The 17,487-nt window shown below is 44.0% G+C and overlaps 1 protein-coding gene across 1 annotated transcript; it reads left to right on the top strand.

Annotated features, from left to right (window-relative positions):
* Window positions 1-5,684: 5,684 nt before the first annotated feature.
* On the top strand, window positions 5,685-16,759 carry naglu (N-acetylglucosaminidase, alpha; the record flags this gene model as incomplete). The annotated part of the gene is made up of 6 exons (XM_083635762.1): window positions 5,685-6,100; window positions 11,221-11,368; window positions 11,632-11,778; window positions 11,983-12,068; window positions 12,424-12,680; window positions 13,221-16,759. The coding sequence occupies 6 exons, from the start codon at window positions 5,685-5,687 to the stop codon at window positions 14,423-14,425; spliced, it is 2,259 nt and encodes a 752-aa protein (XP_083491888.1). The 3' UTR covers window positions 14,426-16,759.
* Window positions 16,760-17,487: the final 728 nt, after the last annotated feature.

Here is a 17,487-nt window from a genome sequence, read left to right on the forward strand (position 1 = left end):
GAGGGCTTATCCCAGTTGCCTGTTTCTGTGCAGCCAGACGACTCTCCCGGAAGGGAGAGGAGGCTGGTCAGTGAGACTACTATAACCGTGATCACTATAAGTCGATTACACTGTACAACAAAGAACAGGGATCAGTGCATAATATATATACACACAAACATCAAATAAAAATATACATTGCAAAGTCCTACCTCAAACCTGTTCCTCCATCCATTTACCTCATTTACTTTGAAAACTGAGGTAAGACCGTCTGTTTATTTGTCACTTTACCATTTGTTCTGTCCTGTCTCCACAGGTGCAGCTGGCTGTGCGACCCAAGTACATGCAGGGTTCCCAAATCACTGGACACATGCGAGCTGAGCTCGTTGGATGGTCGAGGTTCACTCCTGGTTCGGGCTGCTTCAGGAGACGTTGTACCTCATGGTTGCCATCCTGGACCGTTTTCTACAGGTAAAAAAAAATGTTTTAAAGGTTTTCTTGTTTAGCTTTCTGTGAACTAGCTGACATTCTTCTTAATATGCTGCAGGTCCAGCCAGTGGCAGTGTCTCGCGCCAATCTGCAGCTTGTCGGTGTGACCGCCATTCTGCTGGCGTCGAAGTATGAGGAGCGGCGCCGGCCCCGTCTTGAGATTGACAAGTTGGCCTACTACACAGACCATGCATTCACAAAGGCCCAGATTGTGGAGATGGAGCAGCTCATGTTGAGGACCCTCAACTTTGATCTCGGACGCCCTGTGCCACTCCACTTTCTCAGGAGGGTTTCAAAGGTTGAAAGCGTGAGTTTGTCACTTTATGCAAATTTTTTGCACTGTATTATTATTAACATTATTATTGCTGCACCTTTTTCTTTTTCTTAGTACTTGATAGTACTTTTTGTGTGCCTTGCTACATGTTTCAATGTCCTCATGTTTTTCCTGTTTTTGTCCTGACATGTTGAATGTAGCTGCATTACGTGACACATGAATTTCCTGCAAAGGATCAATAAAGTATCTATCTATCTACTAAATACCGTAGTTCCCCACAACACCACACAAAAAAGTTCCCAACACCTTGGGATGAATACTACATGCATTTATGGCCGTTGGCAGAAGGAATTTCATAGATAGATATATAGATAGATAGATAGAAGTTGGAGAGTTGGAATTTTGTCTCCTGTCTTCATGTAGTTTGTCATCGGGGCTCTCAAAGTGACTGTCTTCTCTCTGTCTAGTCTTCTTTCCAGACACGTCTGCTAGCCAAGTACCTCATGGAGCTGAGTCTGCTTGATTATGACATGGTGCAGTATCGGCCGTCTGAGATCGGTGCTGCTTCCCTCTGCCTCTCCCAGCTGCTGCTGGATGGGCGGTCATGGGTGAGCTGAAGTCTATCATGTATAGAGCTACAAATGGAGTCAAAGGTTGACTGAAGCAAGTCAACATGAGTTCATAATGCAAATAACAGGACTTAAAGAATCAAACAACACTTGACTGAATGTATCTCTCTCCTCCCTTGTGTTGCAGTCTCTTCCACAGCAGCAGTACTCAACGTACCACGAGGCCCACCTGAAGCCGGTCATGCAGCGCATGGCCAGAAATGTGCTGACAGTGAATGAGGGGAAAACCAAGTTCATGGTGAGTTTGATGCCTATTGCCTACAGTGCAGTCTCAATAAGATGAAATAGGTTTCTAGTATGATCTAATGCCTTGTATTTCCCTGCAGACTGTCGGGAACAAAAATGCCAGCAGCTCAGCCTCCATGATCAGCCTGCTTCCTCAGCTCAAGTCTCCCATCATCAGGAGCATGGCTGCTTCTGTGCTACAAAATGAATGACTTTTCTAGCAACAACCCTGCAAGCCAGCTCCTCCCCCCATTTCCACCATGTCTCAATTCTCCCCCCAGTTTCACAGCCCGGCTTTAGCTCGCTCAGCCCCTCACCGTCACCCCCAGCTGCAGCCCCAGTCCTCCACGCTCAGCCCCTCACCGTCACCCCCAGCTGCAGCCCCAGACCTCCACGCTCAGCCCCTCACCGTCACCCCCAGCTGCAGCCCCAGACCTCCACCGACTCCAACGGCTCCATGGTGATGCTTCCCCGGTGCAGGCCTCCCCCAGCCCCCATATGGCTAATTTCCACCACATTTTACTGCCCTGCACAGCTCGTCACCACTCGGCTCTAATCGTTTCAGCCCGATGGACGTTTTGCTTCCACCGCGGATCATCTGCCCCCACCCACCCCCGCCCACAGCTGGTCGTCATAGCGACCGCATATCTGTCCTTCGCTTATAGCCGAAGTAGGCTATAACATAACGTTACAATTAAATCCATCCACAGAACTTTTAAACTGTTTATGAAATACTGGTGCCTCTAAATGACCTACAGTGTACATGGGCAAATGTGACAAGCGGCCAGGAGAATGGATATCACTTTGTAGTTAGTCAAACTCACAGGCATGCGCTGCGCTGTGCGGGGACGGGAGAGGCGCAACAGAGTGAATGAAGCCTGTACCCAGCGGCCTCTGACACCAGGCAAGACCGCGGCTTCACCAAACACCCGCTGCGGCCTAGCGGAGCGCTGCAGCCTGCACTCAGCTACAGAGCTTCCTGACTCCCTGAGCAGCGGACTTTTTTCTAATTGAACACCCGCCACGATTTTATTTCACCGGAGGCGAAGGCAGCAACACAAAAGACTGATGGAAATATACATAACAGAAGAGAAGGTAAGCCCACTAAACTGGTATGCAGCCGCCAGCATTGCAGTCAGTAGACAGAGTAAACACGATTCTGCCTGACCAATCAGTCGTCTACTATGTTTTCACGTCACCGTATGAACCCGGCTTCGCAGAATAGAACCCCGACGAGGCAGGGACGAAAAGTAGCACGACTCAGCCCCAAATGAAACCGGGCTGGGCCGGTTTTTACCGGTGGAATGAGACCATTTATCGAGTCGAGCGGAGCGGGACCGCGCTACTACCTGCGGTGGAATTGGGCCAATAGTAGCTCTAGCATGGCTGGGTGTAGGCTGTGCTGAGGAAGAAGTCCGGTCCCGCCAGTTCAGTTCATCTTAAATGTGAAAATGTTTATAATAATATAGTGTTTTTTTCTAACCTGTATGTTTGTTTGTTTTTATCGTTAGTGACAGTAAATAGTTTGAAGTATTTTCGGCTTCTTGTACAGTCTTTTTCTATGGTGGGTGTCCCCCTAAATGGGTGTGTGGCCTATGAGCCTACAACAAAATGACTTATTGCCATCTGATGTATAGTGGTGTCAGGGTTCACTGTCATTTAAGACAAATAATCAACATGTACATAGTTTTTTGTCGATTACAGCCATTATTGATTTGTTTAATAAAACTGAAAAAACACTTCAGACTCAAGCGCATTTGAAGATGTGATTTCTTTCATTTGTTCTTTCAATTGAGTTCTCCACTGAAAGAAGCATTAGACAAACTCTGTCGGTGAAACAAGCAGAGATGGGCAGTATTTTAAATACATGTATTTCAAATACATTTGTGTATTTTGTTATTTGTATTTGGCTGGACAGAGAAAAATAACATGTAATTTGTATCAAAATACTTTCAGACCTTGTATTTTGTGTATTTTAAATACATACATGGCCGTAGCCAGGGTTTGAGAAATACCGAGGTCATTTTAGCACGGCGTGGGTGGTCCAGGGGGGGCTGTGCCGCCCCAGTAAGAAAATGGTGTCAATTTTAAAGTAAAATGCTTCAATCTGGTGCACTTTGAGAGCAAAATTAAGAGGCTAGTAGATCTATAAAGAACTACAGACATCATATTAATATCCTCTTTACTGTGCTGTTGCTTTACTGATACAAAAAATAAATGTCTCCCCACATAATATATATTCTGCATACAGGTCACATATGGCAGAATACTGCTCAATTAAATACAATGGCCCATCTACACAAACATCACGGAGGTACTCATTCACTTCAATAGAACTGTTCCCAAAGTCAAGCCCCAATCTAGCCCCAATGCAAAATGTGAACGTTGTGGTGAGTTATGTCTCTTCCTTCTATATAGCACACAGAGTATGCAAGTTACATACGAGGAATTTGTCTTAGTGTCTGTATGCAGCGTAGCGGTCACATCAATATACAGGGATAAGAAGTAGGAAGATAACTAATGGCAATCGCAAGGTTGCAGAGAGGAAGCAAATTGTTGCATTTCTGATCAACTGTCATATATCATGTTATTTATGAGGGCTTTAAAACATCAATGACAGATGAATAGATCTGGGGACTAATTTTCTCTCTCTTTTTATACAGTCATGACTTTGTGTGTTCAATGGTAGCTACGGGCATGAATACATAAAATACTTCTTAAATTTTATGTCATTTTATTCTCAAATTGACACATTTTTTACCATAGACAGGTTTAAACTGTGGAGAGAAAAAAAGTGACATGTCACTTCTACTCTACCTCTAATTGGCTTACCCTCAGAACAAACTCAATCACAAATCAGAGGCAGAGTAGGGTGGGTCTTGAGTCAGACACATCACTTCTTTGTCTAAACTAGTATGAAGCCTTGAATTGGTGGAAATTCCCCCAGAGATAAATTACTAATATAAATTGATGATTAGATATTGCATGTGCTGGCCTATCTGCAAAAGAAACGGTTTACTGCATATTCAAACCAGTGTATCATATTAAAAAAAAGACACAACTAATTATCTTCTTAATTCAAATTGGAAAAGTGGGTGGCAGTGTGTGTGGCGGCAGTGTGGGTCACGATTGTGATGTCATCAGACCGGGTCGCGCCACATAGATTCCAGTAGGTGGCGGTATGCACTTACATTGTAATCTGCCAATAATCGTAAAGAAGAGGAAGAAGAAGAAGAGCAGACGTCTGACCAAAGAGCATGGAAGGAAAGAGACGACACTCCGGCCATTTTTGGAAACAGAATGCGCCTCGCAGTGGTCAGCTGCGGTAGCGCGGGCCCCTATAATCAGCCTCTCTAAACAGTAACTCAACGGGAGAACACTCTAAATTTCGTGGATTCACATCTTTTCTGGGGGTACTGTAAATCTTGATTGAAGTGGTGTAGTGCAGGGATGTAAAACAACAACCATATTGTGGAAACTAAGCAAAATTTTTCGTTTTTTTCTTTTAGTTTTTTCAAGATAAATAGTAAATGCAAAGGACCCGAGGTTAAAACCACGGCAACGCACTTCTGACGGAGTGGACGACAGCCGCATTAGCTATTTATCTTGAAAAAACTAAACAAAGAAAACGAAAAATTTTGCTTAGTTTCCACAATATGGTTGTTGTTTTACATCCCTGCACTACACCACTTCAATCAAGATTTGCAGTACGCCCAGAAAAGATGTGAATCCACGAAATTTAGAGTGTTCTCCCGTTGAGTTACTGTTTAGAGAGGCTGATTATAGGGGCCCGCGCTACCGCAGCTGACCACTACGAGCCTGTGCGAGGTTCTTTTGGCGCTGTCACGCTTCCAAAAATAAAAAATGGCGGAGGCTGCTGGGCGCTGATGTTGCAATGGGGCAACATGGAGCTGTCATTTCTTTCCATAAAAGTTCTTTGGTCTGACCAAAGGTCTGACACATACAGTAGGAAGCCAGGGACAATACGACCTGTCCCCTACTAGGGGGCGCTGCGAGAAATAAACTTTTTTCGAAAACGTATGCGGTATGCTACGGTGGGAACTGGGAAACTCGAACCAGGAGCCAACATGTCAGCCAGGAGGAGCGGCTGCGGGGCGGTCTTGGTCGTGGTGCTGTGTCTTGTTGTAACGGCACATTGCACATTCTCCACTCTGGACCACCTCAAAGCCAAAGCCAGCGACAAGAGCCAGGGACGAGCCGTGCTGGAGCTGCTGAGACGCGTGCTGGGGAACAGATCGACAGAGTTCATAGTGTCAGTCAACAAGAGCCTCTCCAACCACAGCCTGGACGTGTGTGAGCTGCGCTCCACTAAAAACAACAAGGTGGTAGCCACGGGCAGCAGCGGCGTGGCAGTCGCCTCTGGTATCTATAACTACCTCAAGTATTTCTGTAACTGTCATGTCTCCTGGTCTGGAGACCAGCTGGATCTGCCCCGTCCTCTGCCCCGGCTCACCGGCGTCCTGCGCATCAACACCCAACACAAGTGAGTCAGTGATCGGACACGCCTAACTCCATTCAAAAAACGGGCGATTTCTGTGTTGTTGCATGCATACCAAGTTTCAGCTTGGTGTGTGTGTGTGTGTGTGTGTGTGTGTGTGTGTGTGTGTGTGTGTGTGTGTGTGTGTGTGTGTGTGTGTGTGTGTGTGTGTGTGTGTGTGTGTGTGTGTGTGTGTGTGTGTGTGTGTGTGTGTGTGTGTGTGTGTGTGTGTGTGTGTGTGTGTGTGTGTGTGTGTGTAAGAAAGTTATCTGTTGCTCGGCAACTCGGTACAGAATCCCGGATCAGCTCTCACTTAACAAGTGGCCAGGTTAGCCTATCTACATCACTTGAACATGGAGCAGCATAGGTTTCTAACCGGATAACAAGCTGATGGCGAGAAGCACTTGTCCAGCGGCTGTCCTCTGTGAGATCTCTAACCAATCATGGTCAAGTGCTGAATCATTCTGGGTGATTTATTATTCAGCTGAATCAGCTCCCTCATAAAGTCTGGGCATGCTTCCTGTTTGCTGAGGCTATTGCCTTCACTTCTCCCTGTAGCTGCTAAAGGGGAAGTCTCACTTTTGAAATGATAGCCGAAAGTCGTAGAGAATGTCTGTTGTGATCATAGTTTCTCTGTTATCTCTCTAGCTACAGTCATGATGGAACTCTGGACAAATTCATCTCAGAAATATTCTGATTTTGGTTTGAGAATCACTGGCCTAGGGACCTCTCTCTCTCTCTCTCTCTCTCTCTCTCTCTCTCTCTCTCTCTGACATATAGGCCTAAATTAAGTAGCCTATAAATAAACAGACCTGAACATGTGGCCTTGTTTACTTTTGTGGCAATTCAATAGCAGACACAGTTTGATTTTGATTTGAGGCAAGTGATCATTCAAAACCAGACAGATCATCATCCTACAACGTGTTGCATGTAAAACCTGCATCAGTGCAGATGGCTTCATCAACATTGAAGACCCTAACTTGGTCATTTATATTTGTGCTTCTGTGGTGATATAATGGCGATATGACCATCTAGATTCTAGTGTTTTCCATGGTGTTTTCTTGTGAAATATGTGCTAGATCAGATGCCTAGCTAAACTGGAGCCTTACAGATTGTGAGCGAGTCACAAAACTATATTGTTACGTATCCCTGCACATTGTTAAGTGCGCATACTCAAATCTTCTTCAATACTCAAAGCTTCCCTAGTGGGTATACTGATATACCTGCGTATTACGTAGACTACACCACTGGGAACATCCACTCTTAAATTCAGCATACAGCACTTGCGCCCCCCCAGCGCTTATTTCATTAAACTGTCAACTTTTTCAATTATAAAAGGGATCATGTGGGCAATTTCTGTTTGTTTCAAGAATTTTGGCCGGCCACAGCTATGCCGTTTTACATGCCATCAGGCTCAAAACTTTCAGGAAGTGTAAAGCGCACCCGTGCGGGGTGACCTGACGCAGCCAGATTTTTTTAATTAGGTAGTTGCCCTAATTACCTAATGATGATGTGATATCATCAGTGATGTCATCCTTCCTGGCTGAGGCTATATCATTTCAGTGATGATGTCATCAGTGATGTCATCCGTGATGATGTCATCATTGATGTCATACGTCACGTCGCAGCCGAGCTGCATTATGTGCCGTGCAGTGGGCGAGCTGCGTATGCGAGCTGCAGCGTCAGCTTGCCATGTCATCCTTCCTGGCTCAGTGATGATGTCATCAGTGATGATGTCATCCGTGATGATGTCATCACTGATGTCATAGAACAGGCGAGGTCGCGTTTTTCTGGCTCTCTTCCAAAGTGGGATCCTTGAAGGGAGGGAGGTCCATGGGGTCCACCAAAAAGGAGGAATATATTATTTATTTCTCTGTAAGTTATCGCAATGACATCATGTATAAAGGGGTGACTGTTTTGTTCATAGCTTTCATTGCCCCTCTGCTATTCTCACTCCACAGACTGCTACAGACTTTTATCGTGCTAGACACAGACGGCTACAGTCTGTGTCGCAGATGTTAACGTCATATGCCGACACGACACAGTAGTGAAAGGGGCGACTATATTGCATCTGATTCAGTTCCTCCTTCCTGGTTTCATGTCCTTGATGTGTCACACTAGAGAAACTCCTGATCGTCTCCTGACGATCACCTGCCTCTCCTGACTCTGGAGAGGCAGGTGATCGTCAGGCTGCTGTTCCTGCATTATCTTTATAGCGTGTGTGTGTGTGCGCGCCTGTGCCCTTTGGAACTCCTAATTGTGCAACACATGACAAGATAATTTCATTGACGTCAGCAAAACGGCTTCTTTGAAAATGTTGTTTTCCCACAATGCATTTCACGCTGGCGTACATTGGATGCGTGCCAACTTCCTGCCAGCCATAGAACTCGACTTGACAGAAGAGCCATTCCTCATCAGATCAACATTACAGAATGGTCATTTGGTATAGAAACTAAATGGAAAAAATGTGCATATTCATGACAGCATCATCAAACCCTCTCTAGTCAAGTGTACCACAGGAGCAGTATCAAATCAAACACCCACTCTATCTCTTCTAATTCTATGTTGCGTACATCCCAACACCCCTCCCCCCTAGTACAGTGTCTTGGCCCCCTCTGCTGCATTACAGCACAGCCACCCGCAGCATTGTCACACATGACTGTCTATTGTTTACTGTGAGAGAGCTATGGACACATGACTGTTTATTATTTACTGTGTGAGAGGACACATGACTTTTTATTGTTTACTGTGTGAGAGCTATGGACACATGACTGTTTATTGTTTACTGTGTGAGAGCTATGGACACATGACTTTTTATTATTTACTGTGAGAGAGCTATGGACACATGACTTTTTATTGTTTACTGTGTGAGAGCTATGGACACATGACTGTTTATTGTTTACTGTGTGAGAGCTATGGACACATGACTGTTTATTGTTTACTGTGTGAGAGCTATGGACACATGACTGTTTATTGTTTACTGTGTGAGAGCTATGGACACATGACTTTTTATTGTTTACTGTGTGAGAGCTATGGACACATGACTGTTTATTATTTACTGTGAGAGAGCTATGGACACATGACTTTTTATTGTTTACTGTGTGAGAGCTATGGACACATGACTGTTTATTATTTACTGTGAGAGAGCTATGGACACATGACTTTTTATTGTTTACTGTGTGAGAGCTATGGACACATGACTGTTTATTATTTACTGTGTGAGAGCTATGGACACATGACTTTTTATTGTTTACTGTGTGAGAGCTATGGACACATGACTGTTTATTGTTTACTGTGTGAGAGCTATGGACACATGACTTTTTATTGTTTACTGTGTGAGAGCTATGGACACATGACTGTTTATTGTTTACTGTGTGAGAGCTATGGACACATGACTTTTTATTATTTACTGTGAGAGAGCTATGGACACATTACTTTTTATTGTTTACTGTGTGAGAGCTATGGACACATGACTGTTTATTGTTTACTGTGTGAGAGCTATGGACACATGACTGTTTATTATTTACTGTGTGAGAGCTATGGACACATGACTTTTTATTGTTTACTGTGTGAGAGCTATGGACACATGACTGTTTATTATTTACTGTGAGAGAGCTATGGACACATGACTTTTTATTGTTTACTGTGTGAGAGCTATGGACACATGACTGTTTATTATTTACTGTGAGAGAGCTATGGACACATGACTTTTTATTGTTTACTGTGTGAGAGCTATGGACACATGACTGTCTATTGTTTACTGTGAGAGCTATGGACACATGACTGTTTATTGTTTACTGTGTGAGAGCTATGGACACATGACTGTCTATTGTTTACTGTGAGAGCTATGGACACATGACTGTTTATTATTTACTGTGTGAGAGCTATGGACACATGACTGTTTATTGTTTACTGTGAGAGAGCTATGGACACATGACTGTTTATTGTTTACTGTGAGAGCTATGGACACATGACTGTTTATTGTTTACTGTGAGAGCTATGGACACATGACTGTTTATTGTTTACTGTGAGAGAGCTATGGACACATGACTGTTTATTGTTTACTGTGAGAGCTATGGACACATGACTTTTTATTGTTTACTGTGTGAGAGCTATGGACACATGACTGTTTATTGTTTACTGTGTGAGAGCTATGGACACATGACTGTTGATTGTTTACTGTGAGAGCTATGGACACATGACTGTTTATTGTTTACTGTGTGAGAGCTATGGACACATGACTGTTGATTGTTTACTGTGAGAGCTATGGACACATGACTTTTTATTATTTACTGTGTGAGAGCTATGGACACATGACTGTTTATTGTTTACTGTGTGAGAGCTATGGACACATGACTGTTGATTGTTTACTGTGAGAGCTATGGACACATGACTGTTTATTGTTTACTGTGAGAGCTATGGACACATGACTGTTGATTGTTTACTGTGAGGGCTATGGAGACTTGTGCAGCGGCAGGGCCCTTTGAAGGTCCCTTCCTTTCAATGATCTGTTGTGGATTAGGCTCGCATCAGCTCACCCCAGTTATCTCAGTTATCTCACACTGATTAGATTGTAGAATCCATGGCGAGCATGGCAGTGTTTTGTTTCCCATGACTACTCTACCTTTATTGGCAGAGAGCAAGTCATGGCTGGGACCTGGGTATACTAGCATATATCAAGTCATGGCTGGGACCTGGGTATACTAGCATATATCAAGTCATGGCTGGGACCTGGGTATACTAGCTTATATCAAGTCATGGCTGGGACCTGGGGTATACTAGCTTTATATCAAGTCATGGCTGGGACCTGGGCATACTAGCTTATATCAAGTCATGGCTGAGACCTGGGTATACTAGCTTATATCAAGTCATGGCTGAGACCTGGGTATACTAGCTTATATCAAGTCATGGCTGAGACCTGGGTATACTACTAGCTTATATCAAGTCATGGCTGGGAGGGACCTGGGTATACTAGCTTATATCACGAGCACTGTATCCTATTTACAAGAAGTTCAAAAGTGCATCACAGAATAGACTCTTTCTGTGTTTCAGAATTTCACTTTCAATGTTTATTACTCTGTGAGTAAAATAACCCAACGCACATTGTTTTTTGTGTCGTCGTCCAGATTCCGGTATTATCAGAACGTCTGCACTGTGAGCTACTCCTCTGTGTGGTGGGACTGGCCGAGATGGGAGAGAGAGATAGACTGGATGGCACTCAATGGCATCAACCTGCCACTTGCCTTCACTGGCCAAGAGGCTCTGTGGCAGGAGGTAAGCCACAAAAGACACACTGTTCAAAAATATCTAATTGACAAATGACAAGAAGACACACAATCTTAAAGGACAGAAGGAGACTGGTCAGCCAATGAAGTTTCATACCATTGACAGACAGCCAATCACAAGCTGATCCCCATTTAGGAGATCGAAGAGTGCCATTTCTTATTATCTGTGTCTCTATCTATTAAAGGTCTCTGGCTATGCCAACCTCAATATACGCAGCAGTGTGTAAACATCAGATTCATATCTCCCTCCAGGTTTACCGCGCTCTTGGTTTGAACCAGTCGGAGATTGAAGAGTTCTTCTCTGGCCCCACCTTTCTTGCCTGGAACCGTATGGGGAACATGTTTGAGTTTGGCGGACCTCTACCGCAGTCCTGGCATGTGAAGCAGCTCTACCTCCAAGTACTGGCAATTCCCTTATTTGCCATCCCATTTAAATTCAACATTCAAAGCTATGAATATGTGAAAAGAGCATTACAGAATGGATATTAAAATATTTGCTGGCATGTAAGTAAACCGTAAAAACCGTAAAGTCCAAGACACGCGTTGTGTCTTGGACTTTACGGTTTTTACGGTTTTTGAAGACGAAATCATCTGTGTTTGCAGTTTAAAATCTTGGAGCGAATGAGATCCTTCGGCATGATTCCTGTCTTGCCGGCCTTCTCCGGGAATATTCCCAAAGGAATACTCAGGTGAATCTAAACACTCACTGGATATCGCTGCCTATCCCTCATGGTCGTCAACATTTTACAATTTTACATCTCTCTATTGTAAGTTTGTAACTTGTAAGTTAGTAAGTCTATAGTAAGTCTATTGTAAGTTTGTAACTTGTAAGTTAGTAAGTCTATAGTAAGTCTATTGTAAGTTAAATAAGTTTTATTTCCTCTGAGATGTGTTCATTTCAGATATCCAATATGAGGATCTGGCTTCTAATAACTTTCAGCATTACTCCTCACGTTACACTTCGGGCCCAAACCAGGCAGAACGCAACGCACAAGTTGTTGAAACCAAAACCTGTGCGTTATTTGAGTATTCTTTGTCTTTCAGGTTGTATCCGAAAGCAAATGTAACCCGATTGGGACCGTGGGCTCACTTCAACTGCAGCTACTCCTGCGCTTACATCTTAGACCCCCGCGACCCCCTCTTCCTTCAGATCGGCTCCCTCTTTCTGTCCCAGGTGGTGAAACAGTTTGGGACGGATCACATCTACAACACAGACACCTTTAACGAGATGGACCCTCCTTCCTCCGACCCCACCTATCTGTCTGCAGTCAGTCGCTCTGTCTTTGCCTCAATGACCGCAGGTGAGTTTGGGGTGACCGTTCGGTTAACATCGCAAGATGTAAATCGTCAGGGTTCCCACTGGTCCTTGAAAGCTTTGAGAGTTTGTGAATTGGAGGGGGGGGGGGGGGGGGGGCAAAAATCTTTTTCTATTTTTACTTAACTTGTAACAGCACAGTTGAGAAGTGTTCACACATTCAAGCCTCTCTCTTTTTTTAAACTTGCTAGTTCTCATAAAAGTTCTCAGTGTTGTTGTAACAGTAATGAACCTTGATCCGTGTCTCAAACTATTCCGTGCTGGCTCCTTGAAAGTCCTTGAATTTGATGTTTAAGAACGTGTGGGAACCCTGAAATGTGATAGTTGGTACATGTATTTGAACGCTGACTACTTTGCATAGATTTTCCTTAACAAGTAGAATTCCTAGTTTTATAACTCATGGTTGACCTACTGCCCAATTGTCTTGCACAGACAACCCCCCTCGACCCCACTCATTTTTTCCAGTCATGTTCAAGAACTGTCCCTTTCTTCTCCCTCATCCAAATAAAAATGTTGTTCTCCCCAGTTGATCCTCAGGCAATTTGGCTGATGCAAGGCTGGTTGTTCTTTAGCAGTGCAGCGTTCTGGAAGCCGGCCCAGATTAAAGCCCTACTGCACGGAGTGCCCCTTGGCCGCATGATTGTGCTGGACTTGTTTGCAGAGACAGAGCCAATCTTCTCCTACACGGAGTCCTTCTACGGACAGCCTTTCATCTGGTGCATGCTGCAGAATTTCGGGGGCAACAGTGGTTTCTTTGGCACAGTGGAGAGCATGAATTCGGGGCCGTTCAAAGCCCTGAATTTCCCCAACTCCACCCTGGTGGGCTTAGGCATGACGCCGGAGGGCATCGAACAGAATCCCGTGGTGTACGAGTTGATGAGCGAACTGGCGTGGCGCAAGGAGCCGGTGAACTTGGCGAAGTGGGCGTCGCTCTACGCTATCCGACGCTACGGCAGCACGCACGAGAACTTGGCCGCTGCGTGGAGGCTACTGTTTGCCAGCGTCTACAACTGCACCGTGCCGCATTACCGAAACCACAACCACAGCCCGCTGGTGAAACGGCCTTCGTTTCGCATGAACACCGGCATCTGGTACGACCCGGCCCACTTGTACAAAGCCTGGAAACTGATGATGGACGTGGCGCCATCTCTGGTGTCCAAGGAAACGTTCCGCTACGATCTTGTGGATGTGACACGGCAGGTTCTGCAAGACCTCACATCAGCGTTTTACCTGGACATCGCAGAGGCCTTTCAGAGCCACAAACTGCCAGAGTTGCTGACCGCAGGCGGTGTGCTGGTCTACGACCTTTTGCCAGAGCTCAACCGCTTGCTGTCTAGTGACCGCAACTTCCTCCTGGGGACATGGCTGGAGCAGGCACGATCCTTGGGTCTGGACGAGAAGGAGGCACAGCTCTATGAGATGAACGCCAGGAACCAGATCACTTTATGGGGTCCCAGCGGAGAGATCCTGGACTACGCCAGCAAAGAGTGGGGAGGCTTGATGGAGGACTATTACGCCCAGCGCTGGAGCCTGTTCGTCAACACCTTGGTGGAGTGCCTGGACAGCGGACGGCCGTTTAAGCAGGACGCCTTCAACCAGGCCGTCTTCCAGGTAGAAAAGGGCTTTGTTTACAACGGCAGAAAGTACCCCAGCAAACCTCAGGGAGACACTTACGAGATCGCCCACAGGATCTTCCTGAAGTACTACCCACAGGCCTTGAAGAGACTATAGTGAGTTGGAAATTCCTTTGGAGAAAGACTCCTCTCAAGTCACAGCAAGAAGAATGTCTCCGTCCACCTCCAGTTGTCAACCCCATCCCAAAACATTTGACAGTAGAAAACAGTAATGATCTGAATTATCAGGAAGAAAAAAATCTGCTTTTGCACAAATAGCAAAACTGGTAGTGGATAAGTTTGCATATTCTAGGAGGGGAAAAAATCTGTTCAAATTTGCAATGATTAAATATCCAGTCACTCTTTATGAAAGAGGACAAGGGATTTAACAATTAGTCGATTCATTAGTCTATCAACAGAAAGTTAATCAATTATAATTTTGATAAGCGATTTAATCGTTCTAGTCATTAAGTAAAAATACCAAACATTTGCTGATTGCAGCTTCACAAATGCTAGGATTTGCGTTCTTTTCTCTGTTTCATATCATTACAAAAGGAATAATTTTTTGTAGCAATGGCCAGTTGTCATTCTCTTTGACATTTTATAGACAAAATGATTAATCGATTAACTGGCAAATTAATCTATAGAAAATAACCATAAACAGCCCTAATATGAAGCCGTTCCCCATTTTATGAGTTGATTTTCTGGCATTTCATAGGTGTGTACGTTTTGTTTTCCTTTGATCAATCTCAAATTATGGGCAATACATTATCAAACTACAGATAGCACTGGGCCATCAAAAGGTTTGGCATTTAAGGAACTTGTATTCATTAATACCATTGTTTTCTTCTTGTTTTAACACTCATGGGAAGTTCATTTAATATCTTGTGCCTTACTTTATGCTACAGAGACTGTGATGAATGGATCGTCAGTGAAATTGGATAACACAATCTGTATTGAGAACAGAGGGATTTGACTTGTTTAACACAGAGTAACCACTCTGATAAATTGGCTCACGTTAGCTATAACTTTGTATCCCTTCTGGGATTTTCTTTTTATTATAAAATATATTTTTATATGATAAACACAGATACAAATCTGAGAGGTTTCACATGCACAGCAAACAATTTGTGAAAATCATGATGTCTATATCATTGAAGTTCTTTTTAATGAGAACTACATATAAGGAAATAGTATGTGTTTTAAATTTTGTTCACCAACTTTGAGTTTGTTTGTTTAATTTAGTCTCAACTGTGGACCATTTTTGTAAATTTTTGGAGCTTAATTAGTGTTTTAGTGATCACTACATCAGCACAGCTCAAAACACGTTAGGAAGTTCTAGGTTTGATATAAAAGATATTTTTGTATTTTGATGAATAAAACTATTGATTCCTCAACTCAGGGAGATCATAAAAGTCTTCAGGCTTTGTGACTAGTATTACAACAGGGTATCCGTAGGTGTCTTGAAAAGTATTGAAAGTTGATAAATCAATTTAGGGAAAATTAAGGGGCACGGTGGCGCAGTGGTAGCGCTGTCTCCTCACAGCAAGAAGGCCCTGGGTTCGATTCCCGCCTGGGATGCTGAGGGTGTGTGTCCCCAACCACATGTCCTCAGTGCCTACTGCCCAGGTGGGCTCATCAAAAAAGGCCTTTCTGTGTGGAGTTTGCATGTTCTCCCCATGCTCCCCTGGGGTTTCCTCTAGATAGGAAGCCCCCGCAAAAAATGCCTTAAAAAGTCTTAATCACCATTTGATGAGGTATTACATTTTGTAGCTATTGTGCTGATTGTGTTAAATGGGAATATCATATTGTTTCATATCGATCGCAGACCACTGAATTGAATCAAAATGTTATCGTGGCAGACTTTGTGATATCAGCAAATATCGTATCGTTGTTCAAAGAATCTATATATGGTATCGTGATGAAACTTGTCATTTACACCCCCCTGTCGCTGGTGTGACGAAAGTAGCGTTCAGGTCTTAAAATATATAGAAAATGTCTTAAAAAGGTCTTACAAGGTATTCAATTTAACTTCAGGATTCCTGCATATGCCCTGTACAAGTTAATCCATTCTGTGGGTGGTGGGTGGGTTTACAGCTCACTGAAAGGCTGAAGTACATTATTGTTTTTGCTATTAGGGTTTGACCAATATGAGTTTTGTCAAGGCCGATATTTTTAGATGCAACATAGTCATAGCTGATATTTTATGATGTTCAGTACTTTTGAATTTGACCATTTTCATATAAGAAACAATCGAGGCTAAAGTCTTCCCATCGACAATCAGTGGAGTATTGATCAATTCCATAATGCAATCAAACCGCATCATCATGTCAGAGGTCAAAGGTCAACCACACCATCTGATTGAAAAGCCCTATTGTCTTCGTGCTTTGATCGAACCCTAATAACCCTTTTGTTTAAATGCATTGCTTACAAATGTGAAAAGCTGATCCATAAACGGTAATTGGTACTTTGCTGTAATAAATATGATCCCTTTGTCATGAATGATTTTTGATCAAGTTTTTCTCTCCCATTTTCTCCCCAATTGTACTTGGTTATGGTCCCACGTTGCTCCACCCCCTCTGCTCATCTGGGGAGAGCTGTGCACATGCTTCCTCCGATACATGTGCAGTCATTCGCCAGCCGCTTTTCACCTGACAGCGAGGACTTTCACAGGCAGGATGTAGCGCATGGGAGGGTCACGCTATTCCCCCCAGTTAGCCTCCTCCCCCGAACAGACCAACGAGAGGAGGCACTCGTGCAGCGACCAGGACTCATACCCTTATTCCAACGTCTCACGCGCAGACGCAGTGTCTGTAGGAATGTCTGACCAAGCCAGAAGTAGACCTACCGCTGTCTGGAGGTCGCCTCGCGGTGACCCCCAGTGGATTTCATGTAATAACAGTGAGGTTTAAGTATAGGTGAAAGTTGCACGAGGGAGAAGGGGTGAAGGTGGCGGTCCCGTTTGAGACCTGGTTCGAATCCCGACCCAAACCATAGCCCTAACCCCAACCAAGTTGCTTTTGTTGCCTAAACCTAACCGTTGTTTTACTCACCTAAACCTAGGGCTGGCCAATAATGAAATATTATCGTTTGTCTTTCAGTGGAATTAGATCGTGATGATAAGTTATTTTAATATCGTGAGTTGTGACACATTTATGCTGTCTAAATTGATGATGACAA

This window comes from Poromitra crassiceps, assembly GCF_964638095.1.
Source record: "Poromitra crassiceps genome assembly, chromosome: 4".
NCBI classification, from domain to species: domain Eukaryota; kingdom Metazoa; phylum Chordata; class Actinopteri; order Beryciformes; family Melamphaidae; genus Poromitra; species Poromitra crassiceps.